Here is a 24,577-nt window from a genome sequence, read left to right on the forward strand (position 1 = left end):
CCCTAGCATTTCCAGTTGTCTCATGCTTTTTAATAACTGTATATTCCATGGTGTAAATGTACTATCATTTATGTAAACAGTCTCCTGTTGATGGGTATTTGGGTTGTTTCCAGTGGTTTGTTATTTTCATTCCCATTTTACAGCTGGGAAAGCCATGATTCAGAAAAGGAAGTGATTTGTAGATATTACCAAAGCAATTGTGGGCATCTGTAGGCATTGCTCAGCTACAGAATCAAAGTAAAAAAGGAAGAGTTGATTGACTCCTGAATTACAGAAAAGAAGAACCCATCTAGGCACCTGTTTTCTTGCCCTGCTAAGTGTCTTTCCAGTTGACTTACATTCTGCTAACATTGCCAGATGATTGATGTGTAATTAAATAACTGTTTGTTGAAGGATTTTAAATCTGTCTTCCCTGCTTAGATGATAATCTCTGTTAGGACAAGGGCGATGTTTTCCTCACTCCTGGACCCCTAGCAAGTACTATACTCCTAGCAAGCCCCGGGTACACATTAGGTGCTCAATAAATCCTTGTTGAATGAAAGAACAAATGGGCCAGGATTGTGCGTGGTTAAGACACTGGGCTCAGAGGCCTGGGTTTGAATCCTGACCCTTATAGTTATTAATTGTGCAAACCAAGACCCATCTCTCAACTTCTCTCTCAGTTTTCTCAGCTGTGAAGTGGAAACTCTCCCTTGGGGGTGGAGGTGGGGGGGTGTGCTGCGGGGAAGGAGGATGGAGTGAGTGAATGCAGGCCAAGCATCCATCACAGGGCCCTGTACACAAGGGAGGGCTCTGCCGTTTCTCTCAGCTTCTTTCAGCGTCATGCACTGCAAGGAAATTGTGATGAGGGAACTGAAAAATCTTCAAAGAGGAGGGCATTTGAGCTGAGCACTGAAAGAGAAATAAGATTCCAGCTTCTGTGGCGAGTGCCAGATCTCTTTACTGAGTTCATCCAACTACAAAATGGATATGATGACACCCAGTTTCTGTCTCCCTCTGAGGAGATGTTCTGGCTTAAAGTCCCTCAAGAGGAAGATACCACACAATTAAAAGACACCATTATTATTCAGCTGGAAAAGTGCCTTCACAGGACAAGTGAGCTAATCCCTGCCAAATACGATTCTGCTTGTGCTGTGTGTAATTGAATATTTAGTGTGGATTTAACCCGGGGAGCCAACTGTGCTGTTGGTTAGAGTCAAGTTTAATGGGGCACTTAATAAACACGGAGGTAATTAATATCATCCAGATGCTAGATGCATGTGAAGTTTGTGCTGCTTCTATGAAGCATTTCAGAGAGATGAAGTTCTGGACTCACTCCTTGTGGGGAATTGGAAGTGCAAGCCCTGGCCTAGGTCTTTGCTTCTGTTGTAATCTCCTTCTGGAGAGTGAATGCCACTTACTCTGGGATGCCTTTGGTGATTGTCAAAGGTCTGATGCTTCTCCTTTTTAGAACTTCTCTGATGAGCTCTCCTTTGTAGGACTCAAAATATCCTATTGTATTAGTTTGTGTCTATGTCTCTCTCCCCTACCAGAGCCCAAGATCTTGTCCCCAGTGTTTACCTGACATGCAGTTGGTACTCAATGAATGTCTGCTGAATAAAACTTTTCAGGTTTCAGGACTGTGGGAGATCTTGGGTCTCAAGACCAAGTGAGAGTGTCTGTTTTTTTCTGGGATATGCACGTTGATGTTCACATGTAATTTCTCTTCTGATGGATATTCTGTTTGCTGACCTCTCTAATGAGCCCAGCATTGGAATGTGAACCTCTCCTCCTTGTAGTAGACTGGCTCCTGGAAAATCCTAGAGCACAGGAATAGGACTCAGGCACCTTGTGTTTCTAGACCTCTGAGAGTAGAATCCAGTCCTGAGTTCATACCTTGTAGAAAGCAAGAGAAGAACAGGTCTTGTCAAAGTTGGTTACCTGCTACAAGGCTCTTGGAGGCCCAGAGAAAGAGTCTGGGATGTGATGAATCTCCACTGCTATTTGGGCTCTGCTGCCTCTGAGAGAAACATGTCCTTGGCCTTTCTGGCATGAGGAAGATGTCCAGATCACCTAAGGAAAGCGGACCCTTGTTTTGGTCCTGCGTCTTGGATTTATCCGGATCTGCCTCACTCAGCATTCTTGGTTTCACACCAGAGCTGAACCTAAGGCAGAAGGAGGTAATGAAACACTGCAGAACCGGACTCAGGCAGGAACCACCCAAAGCCAAGTGGCTAACATCCTGCCGCTAGAGCCTCCTGTTCTGAACAAGGTCCCCAAATCTGGACTCACCATGGTCTCTGACTGACCTTTACAGCTGGAATTTCTACTTCCAGATTAAATCTGGGGTGGGTATGTCCAGTATTCATGCTCTAGCAGGAACTGAGGTAAGAATGTGTTCACTTCATCCATCTGCCTTCATCCATAGGGAGAGAGGAGACTGCCTCTTCCTGTTTCTGTTTCTTGAGATTCCCCCAAATGAGAGTTGGGCAGCCAAACTGACAAATGCCAAGTCCCCCCCTCCACTCCACAAACTCTATATTCTCTCCTGTTACCCTTCAGAAGGGCTCCATCTCCTGGGCTCAGTTAGTCACTCAAAAAACATTCACTTGTACCTCCAGGTACCAGGCAGTGTACTAGGTGCTGGGAGAAGGCATGAGCAAAGGAAACAGAAGTTACACTCTCTTGGGGAAGAGACAGATAATGATTACGCAAGCAAATAAGACAGTTACAGACCGTGGTAATGCCCTAAAAGAAGCAGGCAGGGAGCTGTGATAGAAAGTAAGAGAGGTCTCCTAGAGAGTTTCTGTTATCTATACCTCCAAAATTAGTAGCTTAAAGTACTCATTAATTTAGCTCATGATCTTGTGGGTCAGGAATCCGGAAAAGGCTGGGCTGGGAGCTTCATCTCTGCTCCACGTAGTGTCAGCTAAAGTGTCTGGGGCTGGAGAATCCACCTCCAAAATGGCTTCTCGGGCAGCCCGGGTGGCTGAGCGGTTTAGCGCTGCCTTAGCCCAGGGCAGGATCCTGGAGACCTGGGATCGGGTCCCGTGTCGGGCTCCCTGCATGGAGCCTGCTTCTCCCTCTGCCTGTGTCTCGGCCTCTCTCTCTTTCTCTCCTCTCTGCGTTTCTCATGAATGAATGAATAAATAAAATCTTAACAACAACAACAAAAACAAGAAACAAAATGGCTTCTCTTTTGCCCCAAATTTTGTAGTGGAAAAATTCAAATTTATAAAAAAGCTAAAAGGATTGTACAGCAAACGCTACACTTACCACCTAGATGGTACACTTAACATTTTCCCATCATTGCTTTATCTCAGATCTGTCCATCGCTCCACCTCTCCCAGATGGCTTCTTCATTCCCTGATCTGGTGTCTGATGTTCCTTGGATTCCCTTCCTCCGTGTGGTTTGGACTTCTCACAGCTCACTGATCTCAGGCTGCTCACCCTTCTTACGTGGCTGACTTCCAGGCCAGGCGAGTGCCATGCCTGAGGCTGACACAGTTCCTTCCACAGTATGCTGCTGGTCAAAGCAGCCATGGGCAGAAGAGCTTCTGGGGTGGCAATACTGCTGGAGCCATCTGTAGAAAAAACAACTAGCTAGAAAGGGGGGTCGGGGGGGCCCTTTCTGAAAAGGTGGTATTTGGGCTGAGCCCTGAGGGATGAAAATGAGCCTGATTTGTGAAAAACCAGGAGGGGAGAGCATTCCAGGCAGAGACCGACAAAGGCAAAGGCTCAGAGGTAGAAAAGCAAGTCTTGCACCTCAAGTGTTCTTTTCCCATATTTGATCCAGCCCATTTATCTGGAACACACATTGAACCGCTTCCCTCATGAAGCCTTCTCAGATACCTCAGTCCCTGTGGATCCTTCCTCTCTTCCTGGGGGACTCATGCCTGGAACGTCCATCTGGCTGGGACAGGTTGGCTGGGTAGTGCACTGGTTATGCCTGTAGCCTCTGGGAGGCTTTGGGAAGTTGCTTAACTTCTCCAGCCCTAGGCTTCTTTACTTGTAAATGAGCATAATTACAGCTGCCTTGTAGGCTTGCTGGCAGGAGAATATTGATGTATGTAAAGTGCTTGGCACTTAGTGAATACGCAATAAATGGGAGCTATAATTAATAATTACAAACCAGTTTACGCTGTCATGTGTTCATCTAGTTTAGAATTTTTTTTCAGAGCAGAAACCATATCATTTTCAACTTTTTCTTTCATGCTGTGAGCAGTGTGCCTTGCATAGATATCATGGGTAGGAGCAAGTGTGGCACAGAGCTCTTCGCCTTGCTGTGGTGCTAATAGAGCCACGTAGGGCACAGAGATGAGCAAGACTCAGCTGGAGCCTTCCAGGAGCTTCCAGAGATAGAGAAAGTTAGCCATGCTTATAGCAGCCACACTGGGGATCTTTTACATTTGGACACAGAGTAACAGGTTTCAAAGCACCTGTGCATCTATAGTAGTTTGCTAGGCCTCCATAAAAAAGTACCACAAACTGAGTGGCTTAAACAACAGATATTTACTTTTTCACAGCTCTGGAGACTAGGAATCTGAAATCAAAGCTGAGGGTTGTGAGGAAGAATCAGCTTCATGGCTTTCGCCTAGCTTCCAGTGGTTTGCTGGCAATCTTTGTTATTCCTTGGTGTGTAGAAGCATCATGCTGATCTCCACCTTTATCTTCACATGTCATGCTCCCTGGGTGGAGATCTATGCCCAAATTTCCCCTTTAAATAAGGACACCAGTCAGATTAGTGCCCATATTAATCACCTCATTTTATTTTTTATTTTTAAAATTTTATTTATTTATTCATGAGAGACAGAGAGAGAGGCAGAGACACAAGCAGAGGGAGAAGCAGGCTCCATGCAGGGAGCCTGACGTGGGACTCGATCCCAGGTCTCCAGGATCATGCCCTGAGCAGAAGGCGGTGCTAAACCGCTGAGCCACCCAGGCTGCCCCAATCACCTAATTTTAACTTGATTACCTCTATAAAAAAATCATACCTTCATGTATGATTATATTTTGAGCTACTAAGGATTGGGACTCCAACATAACCTTTTTTTTTTTTTTTTAAGGCAGAAGACGTAGCTTTCTATTCCCATCCAATTTTATTTATTTATTTTTAAGATTTTTATTTACTTATTTAACAGAGAGAGTGAGAGAGCATAAGCAGGGGGTAGTAGCAGCAGAGGGAGATGGAGAAGCAGGTTTCCCCGCTGAGCAGGAAACTCGATGCAGGGCTCCATCCTAGGACCCTGAGATCGTGACCTGAGCTGAAGGCAGATGCTTAACTGACTAAGCCACTCAGGGGCCCCTCCAACATAGCTGTTTTTGGGAGGAGATATAATTCAACACATAAGACAGAGAGGGTCTGTCTCCCATGACCCTCCTCATCCCCATCCCACAGTGAGTCCCTTTAAGGGCAAGTACCAACTCTTATTCTACATTCCTGTACCCTTCAGGCTTGAGCTTCTCTTCCCTTCTTATGCCCCAAGCCTTTCCCACAGCCTTTCCACCTCCCACCATGCGGTTTCCTCCCTCTCCTTGCCTGGCAAATGCTATTCATTCTTCTTAGTTTAAATGTTACCTTCACAGAGAGGCCTTCCCTGATCACCCTATCTTGATTGTATCCCCTACCTTATTTTCTCATGGTTTCCCCTCCTTCCCAACACATCTCCTGATTCATATACATTTCTCTGTGTGATTGACTAATGGAGGTGTCAGACATGAATTCCTACTCTGTAAGCACAGTGAGGGTGGGGACCCACCTGCCAGCCACGGTCTTCCCAGTTCCATAGTACATGATCCAGGGCAGAAACTCCATAACTATCTGAATGAATAAATGAATGCTACATTTTCTATCTCCCATTCCACCTCACATAGCATGGAGTTAGTGGACGTTGTCTGAATTATAATTATTTTAGAATCCTCTAAGAGGGAGCTTTTTTTTTTTTTAAAGACTTTATTCATGAGAGACACAGAGAGAGGCATAGATATAGGCAGAGGGAGAAGCAGGCTTCCTGAGGGGAGCCCGATGTAGGACTAGATCCCAGGACCCCAGGGTCATGACCTGAGCCAAAGGCAGATGCTCAACCACTGAGCCACCAGGTGCCCCTAAGAGTGAGCTCCTTGGGGGTAAGATTTGGTTTCAATTCTTTTTTGGATCTCTGCCATCCAGCCCCTCCTCTGCGAGCTGCCGAGTGAGAGTTCTCTATGTTGCATGACAAAGGACCCTGAAAATAGGGGCTTAAAGCAGTAACGTTTATTATTTCACAGTTTCACTGTATCTCCAGTAACTAACCCAGAGCACAGAGTACGGCACTGTTAATTTTCTGGGTTTTTTTCTCAAGTACGTTCTGTGCCCACGACTCGGAGATCAAGGGCCGCGTGCTGTACCCCGAGCCCCCCCCCCCCGCCGCCCCGGCCCGCCCCGGGTGAAGGCCTGGAACGAATTCTAATCATGCGCTTCCGTCTGAACGCTGAGAATTCTTATTTGCGTCCCCTCTTTGCAGGCTCCTAGCTCAGGGTCTACCATAGAATTAAAGCGCCTGTAGACGTCTACTAACCGTCTGCTGAAATGGGCTCTGACACAAAGGGGCTTTGAAACTCCGGGGAGGTCTGTTCCCGCAGCCCCAGGCCCCTCCCGCTCAAAGCCCCCGAGTTGGGACAAAGGCCGGAGCCCTAGCAACGCGGGAGGAGCTGGACCCGCGGGTTGCTACTGCGTCACTTCCGGGATCTGCGGCGGGAACCACTTCCGGGGGAGCGGCCCGGCGGCGCGGGAGGTGAGTGCGGCAGCGCGGCGGCGGCGGCGGCGGCGGCGGCGGGGCCCGGGCTGGGCTCGGGCTGGGGCTCGGGCGTCGGGGCGGGGCGGGGTCGCGGGGCGGCGGGAGCGGACGCCGGCTTGGGCTCGGGCTCGGGCTCGGGCGCCGCGGCCCGGCTGCCCCCGGCGGCGCGGCTCGGCCGGGCCCGGGGACGCCGTGCGCGCGGCGAGAATAACTTCCCGGGGCGCTCGCAGGAAGTTACTTGCGCGAGGGAATTGGTGGCCCCGGGGGGGGGTGGGGGTGGGGAGCGAGGGCCTCGCCGGTGCAGCCCGGCGCGTTCGCTCGGAGCCCGAGCCGGAGCCGGGCGCTCCCTCCCACCTGCGGAGCGGCAGCCCCCGCCCCCGCCCCCGCCCCGGGGTCAGTCTGGCCGGAGTTGGCCTCCAGAGTGGGCTCCCAAGTGCTGTGTCGTCGTGGGCCTTCCCTGGTGGTCTCCTCGGTTCTCAGTTTCCTCCCTTGTAAAATGGGCGCATAGGCTTGTGGTGAGGATTAAATGAGATGGTGAAGGCGAAGCGCTGAAGTGCACAGTGCATGTTTATTGCGATGAGCCAATGTTGATCTTAATCTTAGCTAACGTCCGTGCTTTATTCGCTTTTGCTCAGCGCCCCCCGATGTCCTTTTATTTTTATTTTTTAAAGACTTTATTTATTCACGAGAGACAGAGAGAGAGGCAGAGACACAGGCAGAGGGAGAAGCAGGCTCCGTGCAGGGAGCCCGACGTGGGACTCGATCCCGGGACTCCAGGATCACGCCCTGGGCTGCAGGCAGGCGCTAAACCGCTGCGCCACCCGGGGATCCCCCAGTCCCCAGTGTGCTTTAAAAAAAAATAAAAAGATTTTATTTATTCAAGAGGCAGAAACATGGAGGGAGAAGCAGGCTCCCCCCTGGGAACCCCATGCAGAACTCCCATCTCGGGACCCTCCCCCAGTGTCCTTTATCTGCTCCAGGATCCTGTCCAGGATACATTACATTTAGTCGCGTGTCTCTCTCTCTCTGTTTTTAAGATTTTATTTATTCATGAGAGACACAGACGGAGGGAGAAGCAGGCTCCATGCAGGGAATCCGACGTGGGACTGGATCCCGGGCCTCCAGGATCACGCCCTGGGCTGCAGGCGGCGCTAACCGCCGAGCCACCCAGGGATCCCCTAGTCGCATCTCTTTAAGGTTCCTCTTGGCTCTGATGGTTTCCCAGACTTTGCTTGTTAGAGCAACTTGGCAGTTTTGAGTAAAATGATCCTCAGTTGAGATTTGTCTGATGTATTTTCGCATGATTAGTTGGGAGTTGGGAGTTTTGGGGTAGAAAACCACAGAGGTAAAGTACCATTCTCATTACATCAAGGGTATATGCTATTAGTATAAATTGTCACTGTTGATGTTAACCTTGGATCACTAGCTTGGGGTAGTCGAGTTTTTCCACTGTAAAATTTCTTCCTTTTCTCCCCTTTCCCATGTTGTACTCTTGGAATAAAATCATTTCAATACAGCCCGCACTTAAGAATGTGGAATCATGCTCCACACTTAAAAGGCGGAGTATCTACATAAATTATGTGGAATTCTCCATGGGAAATTTGTCAACTCTCCCCCATTTATTTATTTACCTGTTCAATGATTTAGATCAGTATGGGCTCAGATATTTATTTTCATACTTTGGGTTATAATCCAGTAGTACTGTATTTTATTGCTCACACTGTTCCAGCTTTGGCCATTGGGCACTCTATCCCTTTGACATGTCCCAGCAAATGTGTTTTTTGTTTTGTGGGTGTTTTTTGTTTTTTTTTTTTTTTTTGAACATTTTCTGCTCAGGCTCATCTTGTATATTTCGTGCCTCCGTCCTAGAATGAACCATTTCTTCAGCGCCTTGGTTCCTTTTGTTGGAGAATGTATTAAATGCCAAGACCTGGTTGTTAGGTGTGATCATTGCTACTGGGATGCCCATGCCTCTAGGTCCTCAGTGCAAGAACAGATGTGTGTATACTAACCTGTATATATACACATATCTATAAATACTTCCCTGTGTTGCCACCTGTATCTATATTAAGCTAAATATGAGTTCCTAGAGATAGCTGCAACTCTCATCAATTCCACATGGATCATTCTAGCCTCCTCTGGCTTATCTGTAACCTCCTACTCCATCTGTGACTAATCTAACTCCCACCATCTACCATCCATTTACTCAGTTGTTCAATTTCAGTATACATATATAGTGGTTTCAAAATTGTTAACCTCTGTCGCCTGTGGGAAGTAACTATCAGGTAGAGTGTATTGTACATGTGTACTTCCTTTTACCTTTAGTCCTACAAACTCCACTCATTTTCATAGTTAACTAGGTTGGCACCTGATAGCCCCTTCCCCCCTCCTTTCAACTACTATTTTTGTAAAGATTTTACTCATTTGAGAGAGGGAGGAAGGGAGGGAGCACATGCACATGAGCAGGGGGAGCAGCGGGGGAGGGGCAGAAGCAGATTCTCTGGTCTGGACCCTGGGATCTTGACCAAGCTGAAGACAAAGACTTAACTGAGAGGCTGGGCCACACACATCCTGCCCCCACCCCAGCCCTGTGAAGTTATTTAATACATTTGTAATACATTTAGATTCAGAATGTCACATTCTTTGTACCATCCTGGGATACTTTGACCTCTGAAATGATTTTTTTTTAACATTTGCATACATTAAATTTTACTCTTTGTGTTGTAAAGTTCTGTGGGTTTTGATAAATCCTTAATATCTTCTATTCACCATTACAGTATCATACAGAATATGATCCCTTTGACCTTCAATCCCTTTGACCTTCAGGGATTATGTTTAACTTCTTTCTTTCGGATTTTACTTCAGCAGTGCCATTAGCTCTCTGCAAAATATATCCATATCCCCAGAACTTATCATCCCCCACTGCTGCCACCTGGGTGCAGGCATGTCTTTTTGACTGTTTCAGCAGCCTCCTGCCTGACTGGTCTCCGCTGTCCCAGGTCCCACTCTTGTACCCCTGCAGTCTTTTCTCAACAGGGTAGCCAGAGGGACCATTTAAAAATGAGTCAGACCCTGCCATCTTCTTTGCTAAGTACCTTCAAGAGTCTTCTTCCCTTTTACTCAGGGGAGAAACCAAAAGGCTCTATAGTATGGCCTCCTGGCCCTACACAGCTTGTTTACTTTCTTGTTCTTCTTGATCATAAAGCTCATTACTGCTTCAGGACCTTATTCCCACTGTTCCTCCAGTGGGTATTTAAATGACTTTTCCTGTGCTTTCTTTTTGGCTCTGCTGAAATGTTACCTTCTCAAAGAGGCCCTTCCCTCACCACCTCATACCAAATCATACTCCTTTATATTTTCCCGTAATACCCAACTCTGACATTATAATCCATGTGTATGTGTGTGTGAGTACCCCCATTTGGATGAGAACTCCGTGGCAGAAGTTAGAATAACCCTTGACACACAGTAGGTGCTCAATAAATATGTATCCAATGAATGAATGTCTCAGACCACTAGTGTCTGGCATTCAGGGATGAGCCTCAAGGATTTTAATAACCTTATGAAATTATTTGTTATGTTTGGTAATAGATGAGGAAGTATTTTGTATTAAATTCTGGCAGGGGTATGAGATTTCCCCAGTGTATGAAAACCTCTGCTTGGGCAGCCCCGGTGGCTCAGCGGTTTAGCGCCGCCTGCAGCCCGGGGTGTAATCCTGGGGACCTGGGATGAAGTCCCACGTCAGGCTCCCTGCATGGAGCCTGCTTCTCCCTCTGCCTGTGTCTATGCCTCTCTCTCTCTCTCTTTCTCTCTGAATAAATTTTTAAAAAATCTTAAAAAAAATAAAGGCTCTTTAAAAAAAAAAAAAGAAAACCTCTGCTCTTAAAGCAAGTCTGGTGTGCTGTAGGCTAGAGACACCGCAGGATAGCTCTGCCTCGACTCACTGGGAAAACCTAGGCAAGCCCCATGCTTCTCCACTCCTACTCCTCATTGTTAAATGAGGCGGTTGAGGCTTCTGTTCTTGCTTTCCAGGTGGGATACAGGCAGAGGCTTCATCATTCACCAAATATCTGAGTCAGGCCCTGGAACAAACTCGGGGTGGGCCCAGGGCCCCTGCTGTCCAGGGCCTTAGAGTGGAGCAAGTAAAAAACATTAGACTCCAGACTCCTTATTTCTCAAATAATAAGAAATATGTTTGAATTTTGGCTCAGAACACACATACTTGGATGTAAATAGATGTAACTGAAAAAAAGCTTCAGGATACAATACTGATCCTTACTAATTGGATTTTTTTTCCTTCCTTCCTAATGTGATCTATCTATCTTTCTTTCTTTCTTTCTTTCTTTAGGGGAGGGAGCTTTGGCTTTACTGGATGGCGGTCGTGCTTGAGGCTTTTTGGCTTGTCGGGAGCTCTCTCTCTCTCTCTGCCGATCTATCTCTTAAAATAAATCCTCTCCTACATACCTCACTCTCTAACTCCCTACCCCTCCCTCCCTCCCTTCTTCCCTTCCTCCCTTCCTTCCTCCCTTCCTCCCTCTACCCCCTACCTACACCAGTGGGTGGAAGGAGGTGAGGGCAGGGACAGAGAGAGGGAGAGAGAGAATCCTTAGGGAGGCTCTGTACTCACAGTGCAGAGCCTCATGCAGGGCTCCATTTCACTTCCCTGAGCTCATGACCTGAGCTGAAATGAAGAGTCAGGCGCTTAACCCACTGAGCCACCCAGGCGCCCCACTAATGTGATATTTTCTATTGTCATTTATTTAAATCAAGTGTTGGCTAATGAAGTTAAGGAAAAAATGCTTCTTGCAGCCCCCTAAGTGGTTTCCACGGCTCACTGATGGGTCACTGCCTGCATTTTGAAAACCACCGACCTAATCGGGAAGCTCTCAAGCTCTGGAGGAGCCAATCAGTTTGAAGCTTGACTTTACCATTCATCAGCCACCTGGTCCCTGGGCAGGGCACATAACCTCTCCCAGTCAGTTTCCTTGTCTTCGTTAGTAAAACCCACCTCCCCAGGTGGTTGCAACGTGAACCAGATGCGAGGTGTGGTGCACATCTGGCAAACGATTGCTTGTTGCTGCTGCAACCATGGCGGGGGGTGGGGGGGCGGTGGGGTGACAGCCTGGCACAGGCACAGGGAGTCTGAGGGCAACCGCCTCCCACTTGAGATCTGAAGGATGAGTAGGACTCATGTGACTTCTGTACTTAGGAATTGAAGACCCAGAAACACTGGCAGGAAGGCTGGGAAGTCAAGCACAGGGGTGTAGAGAAAACTAGGTAAGCGTTCTAAAGCATACATAATCTGTGTCAAGCAGATTTTTTCACAGTCACCCTCCCATTACATCTATGCTATCCTATATAGAAGCCTTTGCTTGAACAGCGACGATTCACATCTTCCTAGCCTTTTTTGATCTTTGGCCAACAAAATCAGTTCATACATGGTTGCAGTCACAGTGTTCCTGTAATTGTTGTCTCTTCAGCAAATGTTATTTCGCCAAGACTTTCCACTGACCTGATATGCATCGTTTATACTTGCCATCTTAAGGGGGAATATGCCATGATGTGCGGTAATTGGGTTAACTGACTCTTTATTGTTGGACACTTCAGTTGCTTCCTGTTTTTCACTATCATGAATAGCACTACTGTGAATTTTTTTGTACCTGAAGCCTTTTTTCTTGTTTTGAATTGTTTCCTTACTGTAAATTCTAGGAAATGAGTTATTCAGTCAAAGGATATAATCACTTTTATGGCTCTTGTTATATATGGCCTTATTGCCACTAAAAAGCTTAAATGCATTATTGCTTTGAATAGATATTATTGTTTGGCTCATGAGAATATCAAGACTCCAAAGTGTAGCTACTTGCTGATAGAATCAGGCTTTTTGCCCCCATGCCCAGGCCCAGTTTTTTTGTATTTCAAATATTCATAACAGTGTTGTTGTTAGTAACACTAGTTAATCTAAGTATTGATAAGTTCAGTAGGCTTGTTAACAGCATGAAGCTTGGGACCAAGGGCATTTTTGAAAATGCGTACTTTAGGGGTTCCTGGGTGGCTTAGTCGGTTAAACCTCCAACTCTTGATTTCTGCTCAGGTTGTGATCTCAGGGCCATGGGATCAAGCCCTGCATGACCCACACTCAGCAAGGAGCCTGTTTATCCCTCTCCCTCTGCTCTTTCCCCTGCTCATGCTCTTTGTCTCAAATAAATAAAATATTTTAAAAATTTTTCAAAAAATGTATAGTTTGTGAGCTGCAACTGAAAAAAATGAGAGCGCCTTCTTATACCTTGGTGTTCACATGATGGTGCCCTGGCAGGGCTGCACATTTCCTCCAGAGAAGCTGTTCTCGTGGCTGCCCTGGAATTCACTTCAGGGCCAGTTCATGAGCCACCCCAAACAATCTGCCTGTGTCTGAGCGTCATACCTTGTATTTGACCAAAAATGGTATTCCTGAGCTTGAGGCCCCACCTGATTCACCACACTTGGAACCAGATGATGTTGGGTTCTTTCCAGAAGTCAAATCCTTCCTGAGAAGATGAAGATCTGCCAGCTCTGAGGATTTTAAAAGGGCCCTCAGGCTTGGAAGGTGGCTCCCAAAGAAAGCAGAAATGATGTGAAAGTAGCCACCCTGTTGGCACAGGCATGTAACCTTCCTAAGTGTCCAGGTCAAAAGGGACACAGTACTTATTTGCATAAGTCCCACTCTACTTACTGAGAAGGTCACTTTACTATCCTTTAGTCACTATTCTGATAATGGTGCAAAGCAGTGAAAGATCCTAGAAACTTCTCTTTAGCCCAGGGTTATGCTAGGGAATACAATGCAGGCCACGTGTGTAATTTTACATTTTCTAGTAGCCACATGTAAAAAGTAGAAAAAAGGGGCGCCTGGGTGGCTCAGCAGTTGAGCGTCTGCCTTCGGCTCAGGGCGTGATCCTGGGGTCCTGGGATTGAGTCCCATGGACGGGCTCCCTTCACGGAGCCTGCTTCTCCCTCTGCCTGTGTCTCTGCCTCTCTCTCTCATTTTTTTTTTTTTTTCTCTCTCTCATTTTGTCTCTCATGAATAAATAAATAAAATCTTAAAAAAAAAAAAAGAAAAAGTAATTTTTTTTCATTGTGGTAAAATGTATATAACAAAATTTACCGTTTTAACCATTTTCTTCCATTTTAACCATTTTTAAGTGTATTCAGTGGCATTCACAGGGGTGTCTAACCATCATTACTATCTCCAGAAGTCTTGCAGCATCCCAAACTGAAACTGTCCCCATTAAAAACTAAGTCCTGTTTCCCACCCCCCAGCCTCTGCTAACCTATCTCCACACTTGATCTTAGTCAAAAGGCCAAGAAGCAGTCTGCTAACCTATCTCCTAGTTTCTGGCTCTTTCTAGTTTCTGGTTTCTTTGCCTATTTAGGTACCTCTTACAAGTGGCATCAAACAACATTTGCCCTTTTGCGTCTGGCTTATTTTACTTAGCATCATCAGGGCTCATCCATGTTTTAGCAGGTGTCAGAATTTCACTCCTTTTAATAGCCAAATAGTATTCCTTTGTATATATGCCTCACATTTTATTGATCCATTCATCTGTTGATGGGCTCTTGGTTGTTTCCATCTTTTGGCTGTTGTGAATGCACCTCTGAACACTGGTGTACACCTTGTATCTGTTCAAGCCCCTGCTCTCTGCTCTTTGGGGGTATATACCTAGGAGTGCAGTTGCCCTATCATATGGTAATTCTGTGTTTAACTTTTTGAGAAACGACCAAATTGTTTTCTAGTTTGTATTTTCACCCTCTTGATAGCGTATAGTGTCTTTGGGTATACCAATTTTTAAATTCATCCTGATGAAGTCCAATTCTTTTTTATTTTGTTGCTTTTTTTTTGTTCTTTTTTATTTTGTTGCCTGTACTTTTGGTGTCCCATGTAAGAAATCATTGCCAAATCCAGTTTCATGAAGATTTTTCCCTGTGTTTTCTTCTGGGAGTTTTATAGTTTGAGCTCTTAAGTTTAATTTTTTTTTTTTAAGATTTTATTTATTCATGAGAGACACAGAGAGAGGCAGAGACATAGGCAGAAGGAGAAGCAGTCTCCATGCAGGAAGCCTGATGTGGGACTTGATCCCAGGACTCTCAGATCACAACCTGAGCCAAAGACAGACACTCAACCGCTGAGCCACCCAAGTGTCCCTTAAGTTTAGCTCTTTGATTCATTTTTGCGTACATCTTTGTATATGGTATAAGGTTCCAGCCTCATTATTTTGCATGTAGATGTGCAGTTTTCACAGCACTATGTGTTGAAAAGACTGTTCTTCCACATTGAATGATGCTGGCACCCTTATTTGAAAATCAGTTGACTGTGTGTGTGAGGATTTGTTTCTCAGTTCTCTATTTCATTAGTCTATATCCTTATCTCAGTACAATACCGTTTTGCTTTCTGTAGCTTCTTAGTAAGTTTGGAAATCAGAAAGTAAATCTTCCGATTTTGTTTTTAAAGATCAGGTGAAATTAATAATACAACTTAATCCAGTATATCATTTCAACATGTAATCAATATAAAAAATCATTAATGAGATATTGTACATTTTATGTTCCTCCTATGTCCTAACTTGCGTGCATAATTAATTTAACAACCTTCTTAGTTTGGACCAGCTGTATTTCAACTCTCAACCACATGTGGCTCATGGCCACCATATTGAACAGCTCAAAAAAAATTTTTTTTAAGATTTATTTATTCATGAGAGACACACACAGAGAGAGGCAGAGACATAGGTAGAGGGAAAAGCAGAATCCATGCAGGGAGCCCAATGTGGGACTCAATCCCAGGACTCTGGGATCACGCCCTAAGCCAAAAGGCAGATGTTCAACCACTGAGCCACCCAGGTGTCCCTGGACAGCTCAAATTTAGCAGGAAATTGTGGCACACATCTCTGAAAAAACAGAGGGCTTTGGAGTCAGGTGGGCCTGGTTCCAAAGTCAGTTTGCCACCACCCCACCCCCCTTTTTTAAAGATTTTATTTATTTGAGAGAAAGAGAGCATGAGTGGGGGGCAGGGTGGGGCATAGGGAAAAGCAGACTTCCTGAGCGGGGAGCCTGATGCAGAGCTCAATCCCAGGACCCTGGGATCATGCCCTGAGCAGAAGGCAGCCACTTAACTGACTGAGCCACTCAGGCGCCCCAGTTTGCCCTTTTCTTGTTGGGGTGGGCAGAGGAGGCCACTTGTGGGTACTGTGGTAGAGGGGAAGAATTTGGTCATACCAGGGCAGGGGGACAGCAATAAAGAAGGCATGCTGGGGAGGTGACACTTGAGCTCAGCCTTGGAGGTTGAGTGGGGGCTTCACCAAGCAGTCAGAATGGAAAAGGGCATTCTTGGCAGAGTGTGCAGCCTGGGCAGAGGCCCAGGATTTTGAAAGAGCCCATACTTTTGGAGAACTACAGGCAGTTCTTTCAGCTCGACCAGGGTATTAGGAGTGGGGGCCATGGTGAAAGGAGAGGCTGGCTAAAGCTAGACCTGCTACCACTGGCCACTCCTGCCCCTGTCATTCATGTGCCCAGCATCTCTTACTTGGATTACTGTCAGTAGCCCCCTCACCGGCCTCCAAGTGTCTACTCTGCACCCCCTCACCTCACCCTTTAAAATGTAAGTCAGATAATGTCATCTCTCTCCTTAGAACCCCTCAGTGGCTTCAGTTAATCCAGAAATGACCTAGTGGGTCAGCCCACATTCCTCCCTGATCTTTCCTCCTTCTTGAGCACTCTTCTATGGCTATTTTGAACTCATTCCCCAGGGCCTCTACACTTTCTTTTCTCTCTGCCTGGATATGCCTGTTTCAGATATTCCAGTGGCTCACTCTCACACTTCGTACCTCTGCCACTCAATTCCCATCTCTTCAGAGAGCCCCTCTTGATACCCTATACAAAATAAAACTATGCCCTTCATAAGTTTTGTTCAAAACAGTTGTCACTAGCTGGCACAGCACATCTGGCAGAGGTTGTCGGCCTCTGCCCTGAGATGTAGGCCCCAAGAGAGCAGGCATTTGTCTTTTTTGCTCTGTCTTCAGTGCTTGTTCAGCAGGTATTTGTTGAATGAATAACTGGGTGAATAAATGAACAAATGAACGAAAACCTGAAACATAGCAGGCCTTCAAATGTGTGTTGATTAGAGACTTTTGTTGAAATGTTTGCCTTTACTTATTTTCCCTAACTTTGTATGTATGTATGTATGTATGTATTATTTATTTATTTTTAAATTTTTATTTATTTATGATAGTCACACAGAGAGAGAGAGAGAGAGAGAGAGAGAGAGGCAGAGACACAGGCAGAGGGAGAAGCAGGCTCCATGCACCGGGAGCCCGATGTGGGATTTGATCCCGGGTCTCCAGGATCGCGCCCTGGGCCAAAGGCAGGCGCCAAACCGCTGCACCACCCAGGGATCCCCTAACTTTGTATTTAGAAAAATTTCAAATATAGAAAAAAAGTTGAAAGAATAGTCCAATGACTGTCCATGTCCACTTGATTCAAGGACTGTTAATATCTTACTGCGTTTGCTTTATATATTCTTGCAAATATGTGTATGTTTGTGCAAGTGGAAGAGTTTAAAAGCCAGTTGTAGAAACATGACACTTAACCTTTGTGTTTAGAAGTTGGCTCTGGAAAGTGGTGAATCAGAGGAGACCACAGGCAGCTGGTGGCCGAGGCCATGGCCTCCGACCTGGACTTCTCACCTCCCGAGGTGCCTGAGCCCACTTTCCTAGAGAACCTGCTGCGGTACGGACTCTTCCTGGGGGCCATCTTCCAGCTCATCTGTGTGCTGGCCATCATTGTACCTGTTCCCAAGTCCCATGAGGTGGTAAGTCCTTCCCTGTGAGCCTCTGCTCCTCAGACTGGGTTCTAGGTACTAAAAATAGATGCCATGGCAAAGAAGATCAGTTGGGACTATGCCAAATTCCTGCCTATTGGCATTGAACTATGTGACCAACACTTTATTTGTTCACACGTTAAGCAAATTTTTATTTACTGCTTACTACATGTCAGTCTATTGCAAGATGTAGTGTCCATCCTCATGCAGCTTCAAGTCCTTGAGAGAAGGGCAGATATGAAGCAAATATGCATGTTTCCATGAGAAGCCCAGGGCACTGTGAGGGTGCATATCAAGGCGGGGAGGACCTGGTCTTACCTTGGGGCAGGGGAACTGAACTGCATTTGCAAGGACTCTACTTCAAGTAACTTAATGAAGGGGACTGTGGCCAGAGCACAGAAGGACATGATGAGAGTTGCAGCTAGAAGAGTGAGTGGGGCCCATAGGATTTTAAGTAAGAGACTGACATGATCAGATTGGCTTTTTGTTGTTTTGACTTTATTCTGTAGGTCTTTTTATTCTGTAGCATACTCCTTCCACTACCCTCCCTTTTCTCATGACATTGATTTGTTGGGGAAAGCAGGTCATTGTCATCTATAGTATCCACATCCAGGATTTAGCTGATTGCCTCTGTGTGGTGTCATTTAACATGTTTCTCTGTTCCCTATATTTCCTGTCAATAGGAAATTCAATCTAGTTGCTTGAGTCAACTCAGATCAGGTTATTTGGTGAGAACACCTCATAGCTGGCGCTGTGGACTTCCTGCTATGTGTCACCAATGTGCATGTGGTGTCTGCTTATCACACATTTAGAGATGCTGGGATTGATCAGTGGGTTTAGGTGGTGTGAGCTGATGATCCCTCTATTCAAAATTTCCCACCAGTCTTTCTTGTGTTTTCAGCGTCCATTGCTGGGCTTCATTATTTCCTTCTGCATTTATTAGCTGGAATTCTTCAATGAAGACTTTTTCCTCATTGCCTATATGGTTATTCTGAAATGCTGTTCATAGTAAAGGCTGGATAAATGCTTGTTTTTCCCCCCTTTACAGTGAGCTTGGATTCTAGCAGTCTCCAATCTTGACCAATGAAGCTTTGATTTTCACATCATTTTGAACATATATATATATATATTTACTTATATCTGTTTTTTTTTTTTTAAAGATTTTTTTAAGAGAGAAAGAGTATGCATGTGTGCATGGGCACAGGGGAGTGAGGCAGGGGGAGAGGGAGAGAGAGTCTTAGCAGACTCTGTGCTGGGCATGAGTCAGATGCAGGGCTTGATCTCATCACCCTGAGATCATGACCTTAGCCAAAACCAAGTGTCAGGCCCTTAACTGACTAAGCCACCCAGGTACCCCTTGAATATATATTTTTATATATTTGATATGTTTTTAGATTTTTTTGTGCTCAAATGGTCTCAATGGGAGCCTCATCAAGTTGTGTGAAATAATGTCACCAGGGAAGTTCATTTGAGGCTCATTGCCTAGGACTTTTCTTAGGGATGGGTAAGCACCCTCTGCTTATGGACCAGAACTCCAGGCTTCCAGAAGGAAAGCCGGTATTCGGCATAAACCATATTGTTTGGTTTAGGTGCAGTGAGTCACTCTTATCAGTTCTAGGAATTGTGAGAACCACCCAGAATCCAGTTTTCCAGGTGCCAGCCAAGGGCCAACCTTGCAAGTAGACTTTCCTAAAGATAGCAGGTTTTTTTTTTTTTTTTATGTTGACTCTACTCCATACACTTAAAATATATTATAATTTAAAAATAACTACATTGTTTTTTACTACTGACAGTAAGACTCAAAATGAAATATAAGGTTTCTTTGTGGTTCTTTCTGGCCTAAAAATATGCCCCAGTAGGAATGTATGGTCAGAATACTGGGTTTAGTAATTCTTTTCTTCATATAGTTATATTCCCATTGTGATATACAGTTAGGCTAACTTGCTTCAACTTATTTTGAATTTTTAAGGATTTGTTTCCGTTTTGATTTAATTAAAAATTATGTAGAAATTTATGTATAATATTTCCCAAAGTCAAAATGATACAAGATACAAGTGTCTTTAGAAACAGAAGTCTCGGGATGCCTGGGTGGCTCAGGGGTTGAGCGTCTGCTTTTGGCTCAGGGTGTGATCCTGGGATCCAGGATTGAGTCCCACATCGGGCTTCCTGCATGGAGCCTGCTTCTCCTTCTGCCTGTGTCTCTGACTCTCTCTCTCTCTCTCTCTCTCTGTGTCTCTCATGAATAAATAAATAAAATCTTTAAAAAAAAAAAAGAAAAGAAACAGAAGTCTCCTTTAATCTCAATATCCTCCACCTTAGTTCCTTCCTTACTCCATAGGTAATAATTTTTATTATTTTGATTTATTCTTCTATTTTTTTATTAAAACATGAGCAAATGCATATCTGTGTGTGTGGTGTGGATATACATACATATGTATATATATAAACATTCTCCCTTTTGATGCATAAAAGATGGCATACTATTAAATACAGTTTCCCAGGGCAGCCCAAGTGGCTCAGTGAGTGGTTTAGCGCTGCCTTTGGCCCAGGGCATGATCCTGGAGATCCAGGATCGAGTCCTGCATTGGGCTCCCTGCATGGAGCCTGCTTCTCCCTCTGCCTGTGTCTCTGCCTCTCTCTCTGTCTCTCGTGAATAAATAAATAAAACTTAAAAAAAAATACAGTTTTCCATGTTTCTTTTTTCACTTAACATATAGTATATTCTGGAGATCCATTTTTCTTGGAGGTGACTGTGTCCCAGAGATCCTGCTCATGTAGCCGGGAGGATTACAGCGATTTACTGATGCAATGGGGAGCCTTGGCAAAGGAGCAGCTTGGGGTGGAGCTGGGGAAGAAGCATGCTAATGAGTTGTTTTATTTATTAATTTTTAAAGAGATTTTATTTATTCATGAGAGACACAGCAAGAGAGAGGCAGAGACCTAGGCAGAGGGACAAGCAGGCTCCATGTAGGAAGCCCGATGTGGAACTCGATCTTGGGATTCCAGGATCACACCCAGAGCTGAAGGCAGACGCTCAGCTGCTGAGCCACCCAGGTGTCCTGAGTTCAGTTTTAAATAGGTGCCTTTAAGATACCAGTTGGTTGTGCCACGTAAGTGGTTGGATCCACAGGTCTCTAGCAGGAGGAGGGTCTGGCCTAAATGCTGATCAACTGTGAGAGTTGAGATGTAATTGAAGCTGAGCAGTGAGGTTGAGGTCTCTGGGGCAAGAATCTGGGATGAGATGAGCAGAAGACCTGGGCTGCAGCTCTTCGTGGGCTGCAGCCACGAAGAGCTGCAGTATTTATTTATTTATTTATTTATGTATGTATGTATGTATGTATGTATGTATGAGCTGCAGCATTTATGGGGTGGGCGGGGAGGCGCAGCCAGTGAGGGCCAGGAAACCTTGGTGACTATGGACAAACCCATGGCTTCTGAAGGTTCTGTCCATCTCCGTTTCTTATTCTGGTACTTTGAGAAGGAGGTCATGATTGGAGTTTTTCCACCCACAATTGTATCACACTCTAAAAACGTAATCCCTCTGCTCTGGGGCTCTGTCCTCACAGTCATGGCATGCTATTGGGTATTATAAATAACAAACATTTTTACTGTCATTGGCCACTGATGAAGCCTACTAAGAGTCCCAAGGAAAGGAGGTGATGAATGTTTTTATTTTATAGGCAGAGATGTAGAGTCAGAGATGTGTGGCCTTTTGGATTGCTGTTGCTCACCTCCTGTCGTGTTCTTAACCCTTCTAGGCTGGGCACAGAGGCCTGGGTCAGTTTAGCAAACAAGGCAAAGGGGGTGCCTTTTACTCATCTCTTTGAGGCTTTTAGTGGTGCAGTGAGTTGAGGCATTTTAAGGTAGGGAGTTGACAAAGGGCTCAGCTGTGTGCCTGTTCCTGTTCCCCCCACTCTCCCACTCTGCCATTTAGAGGTTAATTTGGGACAACAGCCTCATCTTTTGAAATATGAATATAGTATGTAACGTCTCATTTTAATTTATCTTGCAGTTTAGCAGAATAAGGCTCACATAAGTGAATTGTCTTCATAACTGAAGCTTATGGTTTTTAACTTTTTTTAAACGCTTTTCAATGGATCAATAACAAAAATTACAGTACTGGTAATTAAGCTTTTTATTGGCACATCAGGCCAACAAATGGCCCCCAATTATGCAGGGATTCTACTGCCGGCTTTCCTCAGTATGCCCCCATAAGGCAATCTTCTCTTACTCCCCACATTCCCAGTTCACCGAAGGGAACACAATATTCTGTGCACAGTCTCATGAAGAGAGAGGGTGAGTGCTGAGACTTCAGAGGTTGAGCCTGGCAGCTAGCTGGGATTTGGAATTTGGATGGCAATGGTGAAAAGAAGAGGATTTTACTTGGGACCAGGGAGGTCTTGAGGAAGGGTGCTTGTGGGGATAGCTGGTGGGAACCTCGGGCAGCCTGAGGGTAGGAGGGAAGTGGAAGGTGCCACTGGAAATGGAGGGTGCCAGGAGGTAGGAGAGGGTAGAAATGGGGGTGGGAGGACCCAGAGAACAATCTTGCTCTCTTTGCCAGTTTGCTTAGGGCAAAATCATCCCTTTTGCTTGGCCTATAGGAACAAGGTTTATTAGTGGCTTTTTGGGTCAGAAGATAATATTTTTGGCTCTAGATGATGGGAAAGCCTTTGAAAAGCAAAAGAATGTCTTTCCTGTTGTTCCAGTAAGCCGATTCTTTTGCAACTAGTTTATGACTTCAGTACTTCAATACTTAGCAGATTATTTGAAAGCTCTTTTGGGGGTAATCAGGGAAGAAAAAAGGAACACATACAAATGCTTCTCACCCCACCCCCTTCTTTTCATAGTGGGAGCAAGAACCAGTTTCCTAAATCAAAACTAAAGTCCTTCCAGTCCTAAGCCAAAGGAGAACGTGTTCTTGTCAACACCTCATTAAACCAAGACCTGAGAAAACAAACATTTTTGTGAGCCTGATTGAGGCCTGAGCCACACTTAATCCAAGCATTTTCTTGTCGGCTGGATCCTAAAATATGAGATAGTAGATCCTTACACCATTTCTGTCTAGCCTAGGATGGCAGATATATGTCATCTCTCATGCCAAGTCTGATGGAGTGTGTGGTGGCCACAGTGAATGGGTTCTGGGTCTGCTTCTAGGCTCCAGGCAAAGTAATTGATCGTTGATGTCTGCTGTGAGCAAGAGCCTGGGGAGTCCTTGAGCTGGTCCATGATTCTCCATCTGTCTTCACCTGCCTGGGGGATTTCCAAAGGCCTGGGTTGCTCCCAAAGAGATTCTGATTCTGTTGTTCACTCTAGCCTGCATTGGTATTTTCTTGAAATGCCAAGGTGATTCAATTATGCAGCCACTGGTCTAGTCTTTAGACTGTTTCCCTGAAGCACAGACCAATTTTGGGAGGGTAGGTGATATTCAGTTCTACATTAAGTTTGAAATAATAGCAAGACATCCGAATGGGAAGGAAAGAACGAGTGAGAAGTTGGGGATAGAGACCTGGGGATTATTTTTTTTTTTTTAATTTTTTTTTTTTAATTTATTTATGATAGTCACAGAGAGAGAGAGAAAGAGAGAGAGAGAGAGAGAGAGAGAGAGAGAGGCAGAGACACAGGCAGAGGGAGAAGCAGGCTCCATGCACCAGGAGCCCAACGTGGGATTCGATCCCGGGTCTCCAGGATCACGCCCTGGGCCAAAGGCAGGCGCCAAACCACTGCGCCACCCAGGGATCCCGAGACCTGGGGATTATTATATCCACATGGCTAACTCCTTGAAACCTTAAAAGTGAATTACTGAGCTTTTCAAGGGAAATTAGGATTCAAGAAAGGCCTGAGCTTGGGGCATTCCCAACCTGCTTGAAGAAGTTTCTGTGCAATGTGGATATCCTGAAAAGATGTACATGCTGTCCCAGAGCAGGGATGCAGCTGGGCCTCTGGAAGGGGTGAGAACCAGGTACCCTGTCACTCACCATCTGCATCCCCTTGGTCTCCCCTCCCTGTCTATCTCCTGTCTTTCACTTCTTATACCAGGGCCCTGTTTCCTCTGCTCACTGTCTCTGCGGTGAGATGAAACATGGCTACTAAAATAGCTTCTAGAGTTTATGTCTTTCAGCTGCGGCATCTGGAGGCTGCCTTCTTGCTTGGCCCCAGTTCCAGAATGTCCAGGGAAGGAACTGTAGCTGACCCACCTTGGGACAGCGAGGGCCGGTGTGATAGGAGGGGAGGGTCCTGTGGTGTGATCTCTTTGGGGTGGAAGGGCGGGCCATGTCCCAAAGGAGCAGTAGTGCTGTGCAGACAAAGCTGGGGGTCTCTGTTCTGGTGGCTCATTCAGAAGACAGGGCAGGGCAGTGGGCAGAGAGAACTGCGGTATCTCAGAAAACTGCCTTCGTCTGAGAGAGCACATGTACAACCCGGTCCCCACGGAGGTGGTGTGACAAGGAAAAGCAGCCCTCCAGAGTTCGGCTGCAGTAGAACAAAATTTTTAACAGAGTTCCTAGATCCCTAGGGGGTCCCTGGATAGGCTTCAGAAGTCTGCAAGCTCCCTGAAACTGTGAACAAAAATGTGATGTTTTTACACTCAGGCATATTTTCTGGGAAGACAGGCTATAGCTGTTCTGAGAGTGAGGTGTGGTACTTTAATGAGGTGGGAGCTAAATTCCAGGAGTTTCAGGAGTGGGTGGTGAGGAAATATAGGTAGTGAGCCTCTCTCCCCCTTCCCCAAAGGCCTGTTGGAGCTTACTCCCAGTCTCTTTTGGATGCATTTCTACACAGAATGTTGATCCAGTTAACCCTGAGCAAGTGGGTGACTTTCAGTTCAGCGACTCATGAAGCAGATAGTAATGGTTCATCCGGCAGTGAATCACAGAATTTGATTGCTGACTGTTCCCATCTCTCCACATGTATGTGTCACATCTCCCCAACTGCTGTCAGCACTGAGGCCGGTACCTTCACTTGCACCCTGCTGTCTCGATGTGGA

At 45.7% G+C, this 24,577-nt stretch overlaps 1 protein-coding gene and 1 long non-coding RNA gene across 4 annotated transcripts in view; one reads left to right on the top strand and one right to left on the bottom strand.

Annotated features, from left to right (window-relative positions):
* On the bottom strand, positions 1 to 6,727 carry LOC111092065. The gene is made up of 3 exons (XR_005377827.1): positions 6,537 to 6,727; positions 3,256 to 3,563; positions 1 to 2,144 (listed from the first exon to the last, which is right to left on the bottom strand). It is a non-coding gene; the product is annotated as an uncharacterized LOC111092065 (long non-coding RNA).
* MANBAL (mannosidase beta like) overlaps positions 6,598 to 24,577 on the top strand; it is a 25,615-nt gene continuing 7,635 nt past the window's right edge. Inside the window, exons 1-3 of one of the 3 annotated variants that reach the window (XM_038572268.1) lie at positions 6,734 to 6,752; positions 11,962 to 12,029; positions 17,378 to 17,586. In XM_038572268.1, the coding sequence (XP_038428196.1) occupies positions 17,437 to 17,586 (150 nt within the window). In that variant the 5' untranslated portion in view covers positions 6,734 to 6,752; positions 11,962 to 12,029; positions 17,378 to 17,436. Of the gene's footprint in view, positions 6,753 to 11,961; positions 12,030 to 17,377; positions 17,587 to 24,577 lie in introns of all 3 variants that reach the window. The other 2 variants (XM_038572267.1, XM_038572269.1) reach the window with 2 other exon arrangements.

Source organism: Canis lupus, chromosome 24 (genome assembly GCF_011100685.1).
Source record: "Canis lupus familiaris isolate Mischka breed German Shepherd chromosome 24, alternate assembly UU_Cfam_GSD_1.0, whole genome shotgun sequence".
Classification (NCBI taxonomy): Eukaryota; Metazoa; Chordata; class Mammalia; order Carnivora; family Canidae; genus Canis; species Canis lupus.